This window comes from Balaenoptera physalus (genome assembly GCF_965194825.1).
Source record: "Balaenoptera physalus genome assembly, chromosome: 10".
Classification (NCBI taxonomy): Eukaryota; Metazoa; Chordata; class Mammalia; order Artiodactyla; family Balaenopteridae; genus Balaenoptera; species Balaenoptera physalus.
The window spans coordinates 76,064,546-76,084,456 of record NC_138889.1 but is presented as its reverse complement, the minus strand read 5'-3'; the positions used below and the strand labels follow the sequence as shown (position 1 = coordinate 76,084,456).

Genomic DNA, 19,911 nt, shown 5'->3' with positions numbered 1-19,911 from the left:
TTAAGAGATGCGAAATTACAAAAGAGGAGGAAGAGCTCAAACCAAACAGTCGATAGATGGGCGCCCTGATCTAGGCGCTGTTGGGCAATACATGCGGCCCCGCAACTCCAGCACAGGTCCCCAGAAAAGGGAAACGCTTTAAAGCAGAGAACAGCGGAGCAAGACAACGCGGGCGCAAACAATCCAGGCACAGGCAAAGGCAGCGCTGCCGCCCCGGGCCTCGGTTTCCCCGTCTGCAAAACAGGGCGTTGGACTAGAGTGTCTCCCAAACCTCCTATTAATCTAGAACTCTACAATATTCCATGTTGAAGCTGCCCGAGGCTCGGAAACCGGAAAAAGAGGGAAAAGCGAGGGAAGACGACAGGGAGGGGAAAGGGAGGAGCTGGGAGGAGACCTGGAGAGGGAAGACAGGGGACGCCTGGAACAGGCTTGGCGGGTTTTCAACCTTATTCCTCCTCCTCCCACACCTGCGTTCTCAAGTCTGGGCCGAGACCCCGCGCCCATCAAATCTGAGCACCGGTTGGCAAGCTTCTCCCTCCACACCCCAGTTTCTAGAGGCCATGAGGAGATGGTGGGCAACACAATAATGCATGCCATGGGTGGAAGGGGTAATGGTCCTGGCTGGGATCCCCAGGGCAGGTGAGCGGATCTGGGGCTGGGCAGGGGGTGCCACGGACCCAGGCTGGGGATTGCAGAGCGCCCGCGTCCCAACCCGCGTGCCCCGGGCGGACTAAACTTCATTCCCCAACTTTGAGCTAGGGGAGGGGGTGTTTGCCAAAAAAAAAAAAAAAAAAAGTTGCTTAACTTTTCCCCCAACTCTGTCGTGGAGGCAGGACCGGAGGGCGGTGCCTGCACCCTGATTCGCCGCCGGCTCCAGTCTGGAGGCTCGGATTGGCGCGCGAGGTCCGGGGCCGGGAAGAGCGGGCGTGGGGGAGGGGAGCGGCCCTCCCTGCCCGCGGGATCGGCTCGCGCCGGGAGCGGGTTAATTTCAAATCGGGGGCTTGACTGCTCCTGGACGGTCACGTTCCCTCTGCCCGCCCGCCGGCCCGCCAGTCCCGGTCCCGGCGTTTCCCTCCGGCACCCACCTCAGCGCAGCGTAAGGACCGACTGACTGCCCGACACGCGGGCTCCCGGGCCTGAGCGGGGAAGGGGTGCCGAGGAGTCCCCGCTCAGCCCCCGTCGGCTCCAACCGTGAGGTGAACTGACAGGTCAGCGGGGCGCAGAGGGACGCGGCGCTCGGCCAGCCTGGCACCGGGAGAGGGCTCGGGAAGGCAGCGGCGGCCGTTTCCCGCCTCTCGCTCCTCCCGGGGCAGTGGAGGGAGGAGCTGAGCTCCCGCGCAGAGGGGAGGGGGCGAGCGAGGGGGAGGGGCGGGGATGCTGTGGTTCCGGGCGCGGGTTTGCCCGCGCTCAAGCCCCGCGCTGATAAGGGGCGGTGCCGACCACGGTCCGGCTTTCCGCGCCAAATTTTTAAATCGAAGGCGGAAGGTCCGGACCCGCCCATGGCGCCGCCAACCAATCGCAGGCCCGCGACCAGCACTCTGATTGGTCGGGAATCGTTGCCCTAGAAACCGCGAGGATGCTGTCCGGGAACTGCCTGGCGGGCGGCGCGCGGACTGGGACCGGGGAGGGGGAGGGGCAGTTGGCCTGGCGCTAGGGGAAGTGCGCGGGGCGCGGGAGCCGGTGGCGGCAGGGGGACTGTACCTGGTTGCCTTGCTGAGCAAATGCAGCCTTCCATGGTAGGGTCCAACATTGTGGCGTGAACTAGCCGCCTGAATAGCGAGTACATAGCGCTTTAAGGAAGCCGCATCTGTAAGGAAGTCTTTTTTTTTAAAAAGTCTTAATCATAAGGCGCTCTTTAAATGCCCAGAATACGTTTGGAGCTTAAGGACTGAATTTGTAAGTTACCTATCAAGCTATTTGCCAAGACTTTACTGCTGAGCCTATGCACGTGTGTGTCAAGGGAGAAATTCAGACATCTAGATGCAGACTTTTATCCAGATACTTAGGGTTGTGGCTGCTTAGCCGGAACCTGGGTTCATGCTCTGAGTCCCGAGCTCTGATCTGTGAACAGGTGGGTGCTTGTGCTTGGCTTCAGTCCATTCGGTGGGGTCTGGAGAATTGTTTGCCTTCTCTAAAGGTGGGAGAGGGCTGTCACTGGAAATTCTGTGGGTTGCTTGAAGTCTCATGACAGCGGATCGGTTAGCTGAAGAAATCTACAGGCGTTTGATGGAGTTCTCTGCTCCGTGGGGCTGTCTGTGGTCGGGAATAAAATGTAAGTGTCGTTTGTCAGTTTTCTTTAGCCTTTGTTTCAGTAGCCTGTGGCGTCCATGAAGTTATTTTCAACAGATCTACTGCTTTTATTTTTCTTTAACTTTTTCTATGTCCTTTTTTCTTTAAGGATATTAAAGTTTTTAATTGGACTACCTGGACTACTTGAACCATCAGGATATTGGGAGGAAATCCAGATTTTTCATTTTTAAAGAAACTCTAAATGTATGAGAAATTTACAGAATGGAGAACGAAAAGGTACCTTTTTAGCTTCAATACTCATCCTTGCATTTTTAAATGCAACATCATCCTGATTTAGCTCCATAATTTTTCAATATCCAATATCTTACTAATGCCGCACCCTTTTTTGGTTATCCTTTTTTGGTTAGCCCCTATAAAAACCCAGAAGGAAGGGAAATTTAATTTTTGAAGAGAGGAAAATTACCCAGGATTAATCTTTCTAGTTTTTTATGATTTGGTGGAAATTTCAAAGAGATAAGTAGAGAGAAAAGGTATTTTTAAGAATAATAAAATTTGTTAGTTGCTTTATGATATTTCTGAGAATTCTTGAACAATAGGAATTCAGAAAGGGCATTTGACATGATTTGAGATTGGATTTCCTGTTAAGATAATTTTCTACCAAACCACCAGTTTCTTTTAACTATAGGGGACACTGTCAGTGGGGGGTATCTTGATTGATGTCCAAATACTGATAGGTTAAAAAAAAATGAAATATGCAAATTTCCTAAAAGTTTTAGATAGTAGTCAAATAAGAGAATTGCTGTTGCTTCTGACAGTCAGAGGCAAAGGACAGCAGCCCTGAGAAAAATCCCCTTCTTGGATCAGCACCTCTCAAGTACACCATCAGGGGAGGGTTCCCCCCGCTTGGGTGCATCACACTGACTTCCATGTAAGGGCACCATAGTTGGATGGAGGAGATTCAGATTCAAGTCCTGTGTGACCTCTCTCAGCCTGGGTGTCCTCTTCTGTAGAATAGGACTACAGGATTGGATGAAAACACAAATGGAAAAGCACTTGATAAATCCTAAAGAGTCATAGACATATAAAATAGTCCCATTAATCTTTGTTCCTAAAGTCACTGAAGAATTAGTGAGCCTCTATTCTTTCCCTTATTGCCATCCTAAGCATTTCCTTATAGATACAGATGTATTCTCAGTGTTTCCATTAAAACAGAACAGTTAATGCATAGCAGTGCAAGAGCGGGATTGACTGGTCATTGTACATTGTAAATTGTAGACAAACATCTTTTGTTGTTGTTGTTAATAAAAACATGATAATAAACATCCTAATCAAATTTTTTAAAAATAAAAATAAAATAGATACAGGTGGTAGGAATGTGTGAAGTCACCAGTGGCCAAAAGTAGAAGAAATGTAGTCTCCATCAGTCTTAAGTATGAACTGCTGTTAATGTACCCCCTTGTTTCTCAGTGGCAGTCCAGCCTCTGCCAGGAACCAGCTTTGTGGTCTTAGGTAACTAATTTTACTTCTCTGGGTTCCATTTTCTCCATCTGTAAAGTGAAAAGGTTAAATATTCAAAGAGCAGACTTTTCTGGTCGGAAATGCTGCTCGTAGGCACTCTGGACTTTGCTCCCCAGTGGATTTTGCCAACAAGTCTGACCATATGCTAGCCCTCACCCTTGTTTCCTTGGCTCTCTGACTTTTCTTCATCAGTGGTATTTTATTGAGTAGCCACTGCATGCAGTCATTGTGCTAGATACACAGATGAATGGGACATGGTTTCTGCCATGGAGACCTTTACTTATTACAGTGTCATAAGTCAAAGTCACTCCTAGGAGTTTGGGATCACTTAAATTATCAGTCCTATTAAGAGAAGCTAAGTGAAAGGTATATGGGAATGCTCAATCTTTGCAACTCTTCTCTAAATCTAAAGTTACTTCAAAATAAAATTTTTTAAAATTATAAGTCTTAAAGTTTTCTTTTTAAATTCTTGGAACATAAGATGAAAAGTTTAAGTCCATGCTTTGTTGAAAAGTTAAAAATGGGAAATTTAGCTATTAGAATGGACAAGTGTCAAAGTGATCATTGGAATATAGTCACTAATTTAATCAACTCGACAACCTCACTAGGCATTTTTTCCTTAGCACTATTCTATTTATACAATTTCTAGAGTCAAAAGCTGTCTGATAAATCCTTTTTTACAGTGGATTTAATAATTTACTTGTTTTGAACCAGGAAAATCTCTTTTTCGAGCCACATAAAAGGGGACTGGTGAAAACACCTCTGAAAGAATCCACCGCAGCAAATATAGTGTTGGCGGAGATCCAACCTGACTTTGGCCCTTTAACCACACCCACCAAGCCCAAGGAGATCTCCCAGGGAGAACCGTGGACACCAACAGCCAACCTAAAAATGCTAATCAGTGCCGTGAGCCCAGAGATCCGCTACAGAGATCAGAAAAGGGGTTTGTTTGACAACGGAAATGGATTACCTGAGGCCAGAGATTGTTTACATGTAGGTTTCAGAGGCCTGGGTGGAGACTGGGGGATTTGGGGAGCGGGGGTCGGGGGAGCAGTGTGAAGCTGTTGCAGAAGCACTAGCAGTGTAAAGCATCACCCCCCTCAGAGCCCTGGAGGGGCTTGGACCCCATCAAATACAGCCTGGGAATTCTGAACCTGTGACTTACTTATGAACTTCTTCCCTTTCAGATCTGTCAAGCAATTTATCCCGGCTCCACACCTTTTCTTTCCAATTTTGTAGCTATGGAAGCAAACCATATGTATAAGTGTTAGTCATTGAGCACAGATGCCCCCAATAAATCTTTACAAATAAGATATTATTTACATCTTTCTTTGTAGGAACACTTATCTGGAGACGAATATGAGAAATCCCAACCCAGTCGAAAAGAGAAAAGTTTAGGATTGTTGTGTCATAAGTTCTTAGCTCGATATCCCAACTATCCCAACCCTGCTGTGAATAACGACATCTGTCTTGATGAAGTAGCCGAGGAACTTAGTAAGTATGCAAAGAGCTCACCGAAATGGTTAATCATTAAAGGAACTTCATAGACTTACTCCTTCAGACCCACACTCATCTAGCCAGTGTTTGTAATGACACAAGGCCACACAGAAGTTATCCATCTGTAAAGCCCTATTAATTTAAGAATAACCGCATATAGTTTCCAGTCTCAGTTAAGTCTTAAAACAGAAGCAGAAAATCACAATGGAGATTGCTCTGGCTGCATTTCGAAAGCTCTGAAGCTTTAAAGGGAGGCACCATTGTTCTATGACTTGTTTCATAAACAGCTACAACTCTGAGCTTGGGTCTTGTTTCTCACTGTGGAGCCAGGCTGTGGAATGGTTTCTTCACAGTTTACAATGAGGATCGGCCTCTGGGCATGGGAGCAGGGCTTTAGCCCTCCCTGCCATTCAGCACTACTCTGAGAACCAGTGCATTTTCTGAATGTTTTGTGTTTGCCAAAAGTTACTGTGTTCCCCTGCCCCCTTTCGCTCCTCTCTTCATGGACTCAAACCTAGTTACAGCTAAAAAGGAGTCTGTGGCAAACTTGGTATACCTTTGGAGTCATGAAAATACTATAATCTGAATCTGTGAAGAGATATACAGGATATTTTAATATATAGCTATCACCCTGGGAAGAAAGTTTTGTCCTCATACATGTTTATATATATCAACTTTATTTCATATTTTAAGAATATGCCATTTAGACTCATCTCTTCACATACACTTCATTGTAGCTATGGAGGATGTACCCTTTAATTCAGCAGGTATCTATTGATCACCTATTATGTGCCAGGCAATGTTGTAGCAGCTGGGATGACATTGGTGAACAGAAAGACAAAATCCCTGCTCCTGTGGAACCTGCTTTCTAGTGGGGGCAATAGATAATATGCAAAGGACATAATAAGTAAGTAATTATGATATATGTTAGAAGGTAATATGTGCTATGGAAAAAAGAAAATGTAGACCAAGGTAGAGGGGGATCCGGAGTGCTAGGGGTGTGCTTTGCAATTTGAAATTTAATTTTAAATGAAGTGGTCAGGGCAGGCCTTGTTAAGAGAGAGACATCCGAGCAAGGACTCAAAAGAATCGAGGTGGGGAGCTATGAGGACATCTGGGAGAGGGAATCCAGCCAGAAGGAGCAGCCCAGCACAAAGGCCCTCAGGCAAGGGCATATCTGGCAAGTTCCAGAACAGCAAGGAATCCCAGCACCTTGTACCTATCATATGACAGCTGTATATATATATGTGTGTGTGTGTGTGTGTGTGTTTGTGTGTGTGTGTGTGTGTGTGTGTTGGGAACTAATATAAGAAATGGAGTGTAGAGTGTGGGATTTAGAGCACTGTAGACTTGATTTTGCCACTTACTGGCTCTGTGCCTTGAGGTGAACAGCTTAGCCAGCCTGAGCCTCTATCTCCTCATCATTAAAGTGTGGATAATAATGCCTACCTCACAAGTTCAGGGTAAAAATGTCCTAAACCTGTATGGCGCAGCGGAAGCCCTCAATAAATGTCACCTTTCTAATTCATATTAACTATTTGTGCCCTTGGAGAGCAGGGGCATGCCTTTCTCATCTTCACACTCTTTGTTGAGCATAAATAAAGTTATATAATCCAGAACCTACTGACTAGTAATCCCTGGAAGGAAAAGGTATTCAGTTCTATCCACATTACAAAATCTGATCCTAGTAAGGTACAATTGCTCGTTCTTTGCAGATGTCGAGCGCCGACGCATTTACGATATCGTCAACGTCCTAGAGAGTCTGCACATGGTGAGCCGGCTTGCCAAAAACAGGTACACTTGGCACGGCCGACACAACCTCAACCAAACCCTTGGGACTTTGAAGAGCGTCGGGGAAGAGAACAAGTATGCCGAGCAGATTATGATGATCAAAAAGAAAGAATATGAACAAGAGTTTGACTTCAGTAAGAGTTACCGTATAGAGGATCCGATCATCAGATCAAACACTGGCCAAAATGGACACCCAGACATGTGTTTCGTCGAACTCCCTGGAGTGGAATATCGGGCAGGTGAGAGCTGCTATTGAAAAGCCCAGGCGGCAGAGCACCTCTGGGAGGTCTAAAGAAGAGGTTCCTTAGGGAACCACGCTCAAAGCTACTGCTGCTTTTAATGTGAAAATGCTGCACATCAACCGTGGGATCAGGTTGTGGTATTTTTAGCCTGGTTACTTTAGAAAGCACTTGTCCCTTCATAAATTTTAATTCTCTAATCCTCTTCCTTCTCCAAAGCCTCTGTAAACAGCCGCAAAGACAAGTCTTTAAGAGTGATGAGCCAGAAATTTGTGATGCTATTTTTGGTGTCAACGCCTCAGATAGTAAGCCTGGAAATTGCTGCCAAGATTTTAATTGGGGAGGACCATGTGGAAGATTTGGATAAAAGCAAGTTTAAAAGTAAGTGGCACGACTGCCATGGACTTTTGGACCTACTCTTAAATAATAAAATCTCGGTTATTAACTGATTTCCAAATACATTTGTTATATAAACAGATCATATCTAGTTAGGCTTTTGTATCTTCACTTCTCCCCAGAAGCCATGATGATACTGCTTTAGCTGACTTGTAGGATTCAAAGATACATATATAATTACTCTTATCTGACACTTTGGCTTATACAGTTCCTTAAATGTTACCTCCTTTGTTACTGTAACATTGTCTCCATTTTACACATGTAGAATCTGTACTGTCTGAAATCTAAATGAGCAGTAAATTGTAAAGTGGGAGTGGTACCCAGGTCTCTGCTCTTTCCACTGACTCTCATATTTGAGGGTGAAAGTAACTTCTAACACTGTCCCCAGAAGTGACCTGCAGCACAGTTGGTTCACCATTTTGAAAGTGGTTTTAGCCAGAATATCTGCTCTAAGTTGGAAAGAGACCGTAGATTGGGTCCCTAACACAGCTCTACCCTTGCCTCTAGAACAGACTTTGCAGGAACCCCCTCAAAGAGGAGTAGAGAGAGAGTGTGGAAAGGAGTGCTCAGCAGACACCTGAGGGCATTAGCGACCTCCAAGTAGGGCATGAGGCTGGCCTGGACATGGGTCATTCGGGGGACCCGGCTGACTGGTGAGGAAGAGCTGCCCCAAGCCACAGCAGAGGCTGGGGGAATGCCTGGGAGCTACCACACAGATCCCTTCCCATCCCTGTGAAGCTGTACTGGTGAAGTATATTAAAAGTATATGAAAGTATATTCATATATCTCCAGTGTCTCTAAAGACAAAATGAATAGAGATTAAGGCAATAATGCTGGCAATGGGCTTGGGAGATCTGTCATCTCAAAAATCACATCCCGATACTACCGATGGGCTGCCCGCTTTCTCTGAGCCACCAGACAGTTTTCAGCTCTCCATTTCACTGGTTAGTCACAGCCCTGGAAACTATTCCAGGAACTACAGATGTGTAATTTCCTGAATCCCCCGTAAATTCAGAACCTTCTGGCATGGCTATGAAAGAGGGGCTCAATTTGTAACTTTGTACTGTCAAGCTGAAGTAAAGGCAGACTTTTTGTAGCAAAACTTTTCAAGATATGTAAGGTTTATAGAAGTAACAAATCTCTGCTTTTCACATTACATATGGACAGTATGAAAATTTATAAATTTTGATGGGCTATAGAATATTCCATGCTTATGTTATTAAATAAATCTTTTTATAAACTATCACAAGCAGGAAAGCAATACATTTATCATCGATGCTATATTTCTATTTGTTCATAATCCTGAATCCTCACTAGGAGATGCCCAGCAATGGTAAATTTTTATTAGAAAATCTGTAACATGATTCCCAATAGGGTGATCTCATTGAGTCACTTTTCCTTTTCCAACATGTACTTTTGTCATTTCAAAATTCAGTATCATCAGTAACTGCGTCTTTTCAATATTTAAAACTATTTTTTGTTGTTTTAATTAAAGCAGTGTCACTAGCATAACTTAAGAAGAGTCACATTTTCTCTGACATTGATAGTTAGGATAGCTCTTTGAATGTACATGAAGTCCTTATGAAGCAAAGTCCTTTGATCTTTCATTATTCCATTAAGGGATGTATACACTTTTTTTCCCCCCAGCAAAAATTAGGAGGTTGTATGATATAGCTAATGTTCTGAGTAGCCTGGATCTTATCAAGAAAGTTCATGTTACAGAGGAAAGAGGCCGAAAACCAGCTTTTAAATGGACAGGCCCAGAAATCAGTCCAAATTCCAGTGGTATGTATTTGTTTTCTTTCATTCATTCCTTCATTATTTTGAATTAACGCACATTTGGAGATATTCCCCCTTTCCCTTCCTACCCACACTCCCACATGTAAAGAACATATATAAGTGATTGAAATTACAAAGATGAGTACCGATATGGAAAATTTAGCTCTTGGCTTCATCAGCAGCACAAGGTCCATAACAACTGCACACCTTGTGCAGGAGGTAGAATCTGTATGTGAAAGGATTTGAGAAAGTTGAAAGCATCACGAAGCATAAGATACTACTGCTGTCATTATTATGCTGTTCAGTGACCATAACAGAGTCTGTGCACATGGAGAATATGAAGTGAATTCATTCTAGTATCAATATTCTAGTCTCCATCTCAACTCTGGGATTCTGACATTTTGCGTTCCACCAAGATCCCCACACAGAAGTGCTGGCAAGTGGGAAGAACATGGGCTGTAGAAGCAGAGGGAGGCTTAGGTTCCAGTCCCAGCTCTGATACTTATCAACCTTGTGGGCTTGGGCAGGTCACTTCTCCAAGACTGTTTCCTCACCCGCAAGTGGGAAGAATAGTGGCACCTTCGCAAGGTTATTGTGATTTTGGATATAACTACAGAGAGAGGTCATTCAGTACAGGGATTCAGAGTGTAGGCTCTGGGCTAGACTGATCGGGTTCATATCCCAGGCCCACATTCTACAAGCTAAGAGACCGTGAGTCAGTTAATGTCTGAAATGTCTCTGAAATGGGGATGCATTTCCTGAGAAGTACCTACCCAAGTTGTGGAGAGTGTCTTAGCCTGTTCAGGCTGCCATAGCAGAGTACCATCAACTGGGTGGCTTATAAACAACAGATATTTACTTCTCACAGTTCTAGAGATTAGGAAGTCCAAAATCAAGGCACCAGCAGATTCAGTGTTTGGTAAGGACCTGCTTTCTAGACAGCCGTCTTTTCATTGTAACCTCAGGTGGTGGAAGGGACTAGGGAGCTCTGTGGGGTCTCTTTTGTAAGAGCACTAATCCTATGCAAGAAGGCTCTGCCCTCATGAGCATCTCGCAAAGGCCCCACCTCCCAATACCATCATATTGGGCATTAGGTTTCAGCATATGAATTTGGTGGGTGGGGGAGTGGGGAGGGATACAAACATTCACTCCATAGCAGTGAGGGTCACCATATTTCATCAGATTAAGTCTCCACTGATTCTGAGATGCACAATGTTTTATATATCAATAAGAAAGAAAAATCAGTAACAGTCACACTATAGCACACCACTGGTTATAAGATACAACGGCTTTCAGAGATGTTAAAGTGTGAAATATTATCTCAGAATTTATTTAATAAGATAAACAAGGTTTTGTAGGTGAAGCCCTTAAAACGGTATCTGGCACATAGTAGGTGCTCTATTAACTGTGGCCAGTTTAATTCCTAAAATCATTTTAGAATCACACTCTGACCTCATACCCCAGGAGGCCGAACCAACTGGGTATTAACACACTGCCCTTTCCTGTTTCAGGTCTTGGCCCAGTGCTTCCTTTTGCTGCCTCTGATTTGGAAGGGAGGCGGTCTTCTAAAGAGAACTGTGCCAAAAACCTCTTTTCCACACGTGGGAAACCAAACTTCACTCGACACCCATCTCTCATCAAACTGGTAAAGAGCATAGAAAGTGATCGAAGAAAGATAAATTCTGCTCCCACTAGCCCTATCAAAACCAACAAAGGTATGTTTACAATCATGTCAGGGCTCTGCTCGGAAGAATTCCTTTTTATCTGACTTTTTAGCTTACTTGATCCCGCGGGACTTGCTAGAGAATTGTTTCAACTTCCATAGTCCCAAACCCACTTGAAGCCTAACTATATATGAATAAAAGGATAAAAAGTGATTTGTGGGGTTTATTGTTTAATTGCTGGGTGATTTTGGGGGGCGGTGCATGTTCCTTTGACCTCAGTGATGTTCCATCTGTGTGAACATGTATTCTTTTGCTTTGACCAATCCTCTCCCCCACCTTCTTTTTATTTTACCAGCTGAGAGTTCTCAGAATTCTGTGCCTTTCCCAAGTAAAATGGCTCAGCTCGCAGCTATTTGCAAAATGCAGTTAGAAGAGCAATCAAGGTAGGCAACGCTCTTTAGTAACAGGATGCATTACTTTACGTTGCATCGTTAGGATTACTTACTTTACATAAGAATAGGGACTAGCCTTGGCAACTGGTGAGAGAATCTTTTCTATACGGAATCATTACAGAAACTATCTGCTAGTTTCATAAAAGCATAGCTTCAATCTGGGGCAATCTAAAGTGGTAGAACATTTTAGAGAACATGTTTCCATTGTATCATGATTTAAATCTTGTCTTTTAGTGACCCCAGAAAGAAAGTGAAAGTACAACTGGCAAGATCCGGGCACTGCAAACCAGTGGCCCCTCTGGACACTCCAGCAAATGCTGAGCTAGAGATGACAGCACCGTCCCTCATCCAGCCCCTGGGGGTGGTCCCCCTCATCCCCAGCCCATTGTCATCGGCAGTGCCCATGATCCTACCTCAGGCCCCTTCGGGCCCATCATATGCCATCTACCTGCAGCCTGCCCAGGCCCAAACGATGACGCCGCCCCAAGCCCTGAGCCCCACGGTCTGCCCCACGCCCTCTTCTAATGCTACGAGAGCAAAAGGTTCCACCGATACCACCACAGAGAATGCAGCCAATGATGCACCAAAGTCCAGTGCCTCCGCCAGGCCTGGAAGCTTGCTGCCAGGGCTGGAGCGACAAGGTACAAAGAACCGAGACAGGGAGCCTGCTGGAGAAAGAGGCTCAAAGAGGGCAAGCATGCTCGAGGACAGTGGTTCCAAAAAGAAATTTAAAGAAGACCTAAAAGGACTTGAAAATGTCTCCACAGTAAGTACAGCCTTGAACTGTGCGAAGCTTTAGGAGCTCCCCAGTTGATTAGGAGAGAATCTGGTGGCTTGTGAAATTTACCAGAGCGAAGAGCAGTCTCTCAGAAAACAGGGAACTGTTCCTTAGCACCCCATAATCCAAACAAGGCCTCAGACAGCTAATCCCCTTACTGGGATGATGGCAGGGACATTTTTAACCTTTGGAGGAAGGGATTATTTGCTCTCTTTTTAAAGCACCGCGGGTGGTTGTCCTTAAGTCCATTTCTCCGTCACACACTGGAATGCAAACACCTGCCATGAAAGTCTTAAATAATTTACAAGCAGCCGTGACCCCAAATGAATGGATGGATATATAGGGTCCCTTTAACTCCTGCTTTCTGAGTCATTAGTTGATGTTTGTTTGATGTCATGTAACTGGCATCTGTTGCCTAGAAGAGAAATTGTTCCCCCTGTTTTTACTTTCTACCTAAAATTCAAACCAAAATTTCTATTTTGTGCAAATAGAAAAATCAAACTTAGCTTGGCTAATTTTAGGTATATTTGATGCATTGGTTTCTAGAGATTTTGATGTTCTAGACAATTTTTTTCCTAGATGGAGTTTTATTCAGGAAGGAATGAACATTTATTGGATGCCTACCCACATACCATACAGCAGAAGTATTAGGCACTTTTACATACATTATCTCGTTTTCCTCCCTTAGGACAATTATATATGAGAGACAGCATCACCAAATAAACAAACACCACTAAACGTGGAAGCAGAAGTTAATCTCTCATTTTGTCCCTGCTGTGAATTCAAGTTATTTTACTTCCCTTCATCTTGTTTTTCCACATCTATAAAGAATTTGTTCTGCCAGTTTTTCCTGATCGTCTATTGGGTGTAAAGAGAATGTGCTTTGGATCAAACCTGTGCTCTGGATCAGACCAAACCCAGCACCTGCCTTTGGGGGTGGTTGCTTTTGAGCACTTGCCCCAGGGCCATATTACAGTTTTTGTGAGGTTAAGTGCATTTATTAGATGATGTTTTACATAAAGGGGTTCGTGGTCCTTTTAAGGCACCGTAGAAGCTGAAGGGTATTATCTATAACTGTTGTTATTAAGGAGGCTTTAGAGTTTGTCAAATCTTCCCTGAGGATGGCCTCATGGTAACCATTCAAAACATCCATTATCTTAGCATAGTATCATTTTGCATCTAATATCCATGCTAGGGGGAAAATCACAAGGCTTCGGCTTGATTCGATTTTCTGGGAGGTCCATAATCTCTTTGAGCCAATGGGTATGATTTCATAATGGTCTCCTGTTGCTCACTTAGTTATTCAGGATTAGGGTTTTCACTGGATAGATTTTTCACGTCCCCTGCTTCTTTTTTCATCTCTGACTTCATTTTGACCATTTCTTTTTAGCACAGACTGAGCAGGACAAAGAAAGTGAGAGATTCGTGTGTTAATTCATTCAACAAACATTTACTGAGAATCTACACTTCTAGGGGTGGAGAGAAGACAGTATACAAATAAACACAAACGTATCAGGTAGTGAATGATAAGAAATATGGTGAAAATAAAACAGGATAGTGTCATAGGAAGAGGGGTAAGAGTGGTAATGTAGGCTCAATGAGAAGATGTGCAAGTTGAAATATGTCAAATTCTTTCATCCTGCTACTTTAATAGTTCTAATTTGTTTTAAAAAAAAGGAATTGGCATTATAGGTGAACAAATTTTGCGATGAATATAGTTTGTAGGAAATGGAAAAATAATTATTATTAGAGTATTAGAGGTCTTGCTGGAGATTTGAAAAGAGTTAAACCGGCAACCAGAAAAACTCGTACCATGAGAGAGTACGATTAAAGATAGCAATGAGCAGCTATTTGTAAAACACCTAAATCTACCCCTTAAAAATTCTTCTTTGCTGCAGTCTGTAAGGAACCTACTAGTAAAGATATTGAATAGAACTAAGCATCTAAGAAACAAAATTGAAAGTCTGCAGTACCCTTTAGCATTGTGGATTCTGACCAGACCTATTAACAGCTAGATCAAAGTATAGACTGTTGTTTTGACAATGGCGAGAAGAAAGATCTGGAGGAAGATAAAAGGAGGGCCCCTAGTTTACAAGAGCTGCTTTTTTGCTTTTACCAGTCCTGCTCCTGGTAAGACTGAGCAGACTTTTCAGGCGGCTCAGCCACCCATGTAGGCGCTGTTTGGAAAAGTACAATGATCAGCGGGCATGGTGCAGACACACACAACCCAACACTCTGGCCATTTCGGTTCGGAATGTAACTTTATTCCCTAAAGCTTTTCCTGCATGACAATTGGGCATCTAATATAAATTAATCAGTTCTCTTTTTTATCTGTAATTTTTGAACCCTTGTGCCCTGCCCTTTCATTTGTATATTATAAGGGTGTTTGTTTGGTATCATTTGAACCTAAAGTACTAGGGAAAAAAAATCTATAGTTGTATAATTCCTTTGTTCTAAATCAGGAGTCAGCAAACTTTTTCTGTAAAGGACCAGATAGTAAATGTTTTTGGCTTTGTGCGCCATATGGTCTCTGTTGCACCTATTCACTCTGCCATTGTTAAAAAAAAAAAAAGGAATGCATCTGTAGACAATACATAAATGAATGGGCATGGCTATGTTCCAATAGAATTTTATTTACAAAAACAGCCAGGAGGCTGTATTTTTGGCCTATGGTTTAGCGTTCCCTTTCTGTAAATCAACATTTCTTAAAATGTTTTCCTTAAATACCAATACTACCAAAAATTTAGTTGCTGAATAACCTAGGAAATGTTACATGATGCCCCCTTGGAGAACAATGCATGCCATCATAAAAGTCCCTTAGAAATTCTGTCATAAAGACCGTTTTCCTTTGTTTAATTCAGAATTTACCAAACATATTTGACTATGATTCGCAGAGTGCCTGCTTGCATCCCATAGGACTGGAGTCCCTCAGAATATTCTTGGGAAATACCATCCCACAGAATTCAAGGACAATCGGATAATAACACAGCAGTGCCTTTACGGTGTCCAGCTGCATTAAACTTGTTCTGACAGTACCACATCATACCAAGAAGTCTGGTAGCAGGACTTAGGGCGTCAGTGGTGGGGGTCGGGGGGATGTGCTGGGTAAATCCTGCCCTTAAGCAGGTTCAGTGCTAGCTTTAGGACACTTCCTAAGACCACAGATGGCATTTAAGAAACACATGGTTTGTATTATTCAGGACAAGCGTTGGAATGGGAAGGAGGGCTATTGTCTTCAAGGAGCCATTATAGCAGGCCTGTCCGTGGCCCATACCATTGGAGGCTTTAGTCTGATGAGAGAACCACCAAGGGATACTAGTCCCAGAAGAGGCGCTTGGCCATTTTTCTTCCGTATTTGTGTGTAAAATAAACGCTTCCTCCTTGTTTTCTAGACCTTGTTCCCATCAGGATACCTAATCCCTCTCACCCAGTGCTCAACCCTGGGGGCAGAGTCCATTTTGTCTAGTAAAGAAAGCTCAGGTACACTTTCCCCAAACCACAGGATCTACAGCTCCCCGATTGCAGGTGAGTGTACGTAAAACACTGTTCAAGTGTGGGTCATTCTCAAGTTTACTCAAGCCTTGTATGCTTCTCGGACAAATGCCTGTGCTTTTAAGATATTCTCCCCCCTTTTCTTTCCAGGTGTTATTCCAGTGACATCATCCGAACTCACTGCTGTTAATTTTCCCTCTTTTCATGTAACACCTTTGAAGCTAATGGTCTCACCAACTTCCGTGGCAGCCGTCCCTGTCGGGAACAGCCCGGCTCTCACTTCGAGCCACGCCGTTCCCGTCCAGAACCCGAGCTCAGCCGTTGTAAACTTCACTCTGCAGCACTTGGGCCTCATCTCCCCCGGTGTGCAGGTGTCCGCCAGCCCCGGGCCCGGAACAGTTCCTGTGTCTCCAAGAATAGAGGCTGTTAGTGTCACACCAGAAAATGCAGGCACTCAGCAAGGAAGGGCCACCAAGTACGACGTATCAGTCCTGGGCCAGAACCAAACAAATGGACAATCAGTTGCAGTGACAGGGGCACAACAGGTAAGAGTATTTCCATTTATTATTTTTCCTTAGGTTATTAAGTCCCCAGTATCAACATCATGGGAGACTCACATTTGCTTTTCTCCTTTGGGAAAAGGAAAGGATGGGAGAGTGAGGAGATTAAAGGCCTGCCTTCCTTCCAAGCCCAGGAAGAGTGCCCAAGGAGTCCATTTTATGGGGTTACCATGAGCTTTTTGTCTCACCTTAGCAAAAATAATTGAGAACATGAAACTCAGGCAGGCTCAGCCGGCAGATTTCAGGGCATGCGAGGTTCCCATCATGTGACGTGTCCCTCCAGTACAGTTTTCTAAGGTTGCCAGGTGTACCTGTCTGCGTGGGTTTGACTCTTCTCCATTCTTCTCTTTCCAATCAGCCTGTTCCTGTGACACCCAAAGGGTCCCAATTAGTGGCTGAAAGCTTCTTCCGTACCCCAGGTGGACCAACGAAGCCGGCAGGCTCCTCCTGCATGGATTTCGATGGTGCTAATAACACCTCCATAGGAACTCTCTTTGTCCCACAGCGAAAACTGGAAGTCTCAACGGAGGATGTCCATTAATTGACAGATTTGGCCTCGTTTAATCTTCTAGACTTGTTTAACAGAGATGATGTCCTCAGACTGATTTGGAGAACACGTTCTCTGAAAATGCTGTAAATACGTTGGGAGTTTACTTAATTTCAAAACAGACACTTGTTTTCATACTTATATATATCCATACACACATATAAATATATATTTGTATTAAGCTAAGTTCAGCCATCAGTCCTACAAAATAAAAGAACTGAGATATATATTAACTTCCAGGGGGAAAGAGTTCGATGTTCCAGCTGTGCCTATACTATTATGCCTAATAACTGTGTTAAAGTTTACTTCCCTTTGAGTGAATCTGTGACAGGCCTAATGCAGCGCTCTCTTCAACTTTGCACAAAGAAAACGCTGTGACGTACAATGCTGTATTTTTAAATAGGAGGGCTGTAGCTATATTTTTTGTAATTTCTTTCAGCTGTTGTTGCAGTATGTCTTTTTGTAAAGTTTGCAACAATCCTTAATCAAGTCTATGGAAAAATTATTTATAAAATGTATTTTTAATCATAAGTTGTTCAAATTAAAACTTTTCTAAAATGTATTTAACTTTTCATTTGGCCTGTTGGAAGAAAAGGAAAATTTCTCGAACCTCTGAGGCAAATTCTTAGTACGGAGAATACATCCTGGGTTTCCTTAGATATGCCAAGTTTATTGCCTACGTTCTTCCCCTCTTTTGATCTTCCATATGGCTCCACTTTTACAGAGTGAAAATGGCTTCAGAGAAGCTGTTGCTTGGCCAAGGACGGCCAGCTTAGTCTCCTGGGCTTTCCACCACGCCCTGGGAGGTTGGAAATGAGAGGTGTGAGTTGGGCTGCTCCTGCCCTGGCATGGCATGGCATGGCCAGCATCCACCCTCTTCTGTCCCGCTGTCGACAGAAGAGGGGCTGCAGCTATAGTCCTCTTTCCACACTTTCCAAATGGGCCCAGCTCCAGGGGTGGGCAAGTAGCAGTAAGGATTCTAATTTCGTCCACACTCAAGGAACTATCACATCAAACCCTCCATGAGCTCCAAGAGAAGGAACGAGCTATAATGTGTTAAGTGTGCATCTCCCTGATCCCCTGGTTATGCAACAAATTGTACCTTAAGCATTAACACATGCCTTCCCTCGTCAGGGTCTTAAAGGATCATTGTAATATCTATTTCCTGCTTGTTTCCTATGTGCCAGGCACTGTGTTACACATTTTAAAGGCGTTATCTCTACAAGCTAGGGCGATGAGGTCACTGAGGCGCCCAGAAATTCAAGCAGCAAGTCCAGGGTCACACTGCCAGTGTATGCAAGGACTTAACCCATGTCTTTATCTCTTTATCTGTTCATTACCCATCTGCCTCCAGATGCATGCCCAGCAGTTCTAGCAGGAACCAAGCACATTGTTTCAGGGTAATCTGAGCATTTGCAAGCTCAAAGCTTTCAAATATACATGTTTTGTTTGCACAACCAAGTACAGCTAAGAGGCAGATTTTCACACTGACCTAGAGATCCCTCTTCCTCCACACCACTAGAGAGCCAATATGAACTATTTCCCCCAAAGTACCTCTGCCTTGGCTTTTATAAACCTACTTGGAGGGCACGTGGATGGTTCCTGATTTAAGAAATGGCTCCTGCCTTTGCTTATAGTATCACTGAGGAAGACAGTATATACACACAAATAAATGAAAGAAAGCAAGTCCATTCAATACAGAGAAGGTAAGTTGCCAGTAGTAGATATAGACTAAAGATACAGTTCAGCGGAGGCTACTACATAATTGCACAGAGAACTGAGAGAAACACCAACCCAGACAGACAGTCACTGTAGCTCCAAGGAGGTGAATCTCCTGACATCTGCTCCCCGATAGCCGAGCTAGAGAGACTGCAGGCCAGGTTTTGTTCTGCCCCCCTTCTCAGGTCTACACATGGAGAAGTACCTCCCTAGGACGGAGGTTTGGGGAAATCAGATGCACAGAAAGAAAGGAGATGTGTCAGGTTTTGAGACAGCTCTGGGGTTGTCCCACCCAGGTCTGCCACTGGCAGATTCATAAAGTTGCCCCATAACCCCCACCTCCTGGTGTTCACGCCCTTGTGGATTCCCTTCCCTTGAGTGTGGGTGGGACCTGTGACTTCCTTCTAACCAATAGGACACAGTGAAGGTGATGAGGTGTGTCGAGTGTGTGTGTACATGATTAAGAGCCTGCCTTTCCCGCTTGGAGGAGTCAGAGTGACCATGTTTGGGGAGCCCAACAAAGGACCTGTGAGCAGCTGTTGCAGCTGAGGGTGGCCTGCCACCAACAGCCAGCAAGAAACTGAAACACTGAATGTGGTGCCAACAGTCTGAGTGAGCTTGCAAGCAGATCTTTCCCCACTTGGACCTCAGATGAGACCACAACCATGACACCTTGATTGCAGCCTTATGAGATCCTAAGCAGAAAACCCAACTAAGCCACTCCCAGACTCCTGACCCACAGAAACTGACATAATAAATTTGAGTTGTTTGAAGATGCTAAGTTTGCAGTGATATTGCCACGCGGCAGTAGGTAACTAATACAGCTACATAACCCACTAGTGTTCATAAACGTCTTCTTCCAGTTTGTCTTATTATTGTTCACTGGTTTTATAGGCACTCATAGAAACAAACATCACTGGCACATGGTAACCCCAAAGGCTTTCATGGGAGAGTGTCCATTTTTAAAGCTGGAAGCAACTTTAAAGATGCCAGGTTGTAGCACAGTAGTGGACAAAGTTATCTGCCCAGCACAAAATTTCTTTCCTCAAACTGCACATTTCTCCAAAGAAGATATACAGATTGCCAACAGACACATGAAAGAATGCTCAACATCATTAATCATTAGAGAAATGCAAATCAAAATTACAATGAGATATCATCTCACACCGGTCAGAATGACCATCATCAATAAATCTACAAACAATAAATGCTGGAGAGGGTGTGGAGAA

At 44.1% G+C, this 19,911-nt stretch overlaps 1 protein-coding gene across 11 annotated transcripts; it reads left to right on the top strand.

The window, feature by feature from the left end:
• The first annotated feature begins 375 nt into the window (after window positions 1-375).
• E2F8 (E2F transcription factor 8) lies at window positions 376-17,525 on the top strand. Of its 11 annotated transcripts, none has more exons than XM_082476611.1 (14): window positions 581-1,196; window positions 2,138-2,272; window positions 2,399-2,526; window positions 4,483-4,761; window positions 5,106-5,262; window positions 6,981-7,295; window positions 7,515-7,676; window positions 9,339-9,476; window positions 10,982-11,185; window positions 11,490-11,577; window positions 11,821-12,352; window positions 15,757-15,889; window positions 16,007-16,401; window positions 16,775-17,525. In XM_082476611.1, exons 3-14 carry the CDS (start codon window positions 2,512-2,514, stop codon window positions 16,955-16,957), a joined length of 2,601 nt encoding a protein of 866 aa, XP_082332737.1. In that variant the 5' UTR covers window positions 581-1,196; window positions 2,138-2,272; window positions 2,399-2,511; the 3' UTR covers window positions 16,958-17,525. The 11 variants fall into 11 exon arrangements, 10 of the variants coding, with proteins under 10 accessions (XP_082332740.1, XP_082332739.1, XP_082332737.1 ...); XM_082476608.1 differs by having other exon boundaries at window positions 581-1,208; XM_082476614.1 differs by lacking the exons at window positions 581-1,196; window positions 2,138-2,272 and adding an exon at window positions 376-571.
• The last annotated feature ends 2,386 nt before the right edge of the window (window positions 17,526-19,911 follow it).

What these genes read in the sequence shown, in the direction of transcription:
- E2F8 (XM_082476614.1), top strand. An exon ending in CAGTTAGAAGAGCAATCAAG is followed by an intron (nt 11,578 to 11,820) that starts GTAGGCAACGCT and finishes CTTGTCTTTTAG; the next exon opens with TGACCCCAGAAAGAAAGTGA. An exon ending in CTACAGCTCCCCGATTGCAG is followed by an intron (nt 15,890 to 16,006) that starts GTGAGTGTACGT and finishes TTTTCTTTCCAG; the next exon opens with GTGTTATTCCAGTGACATCA.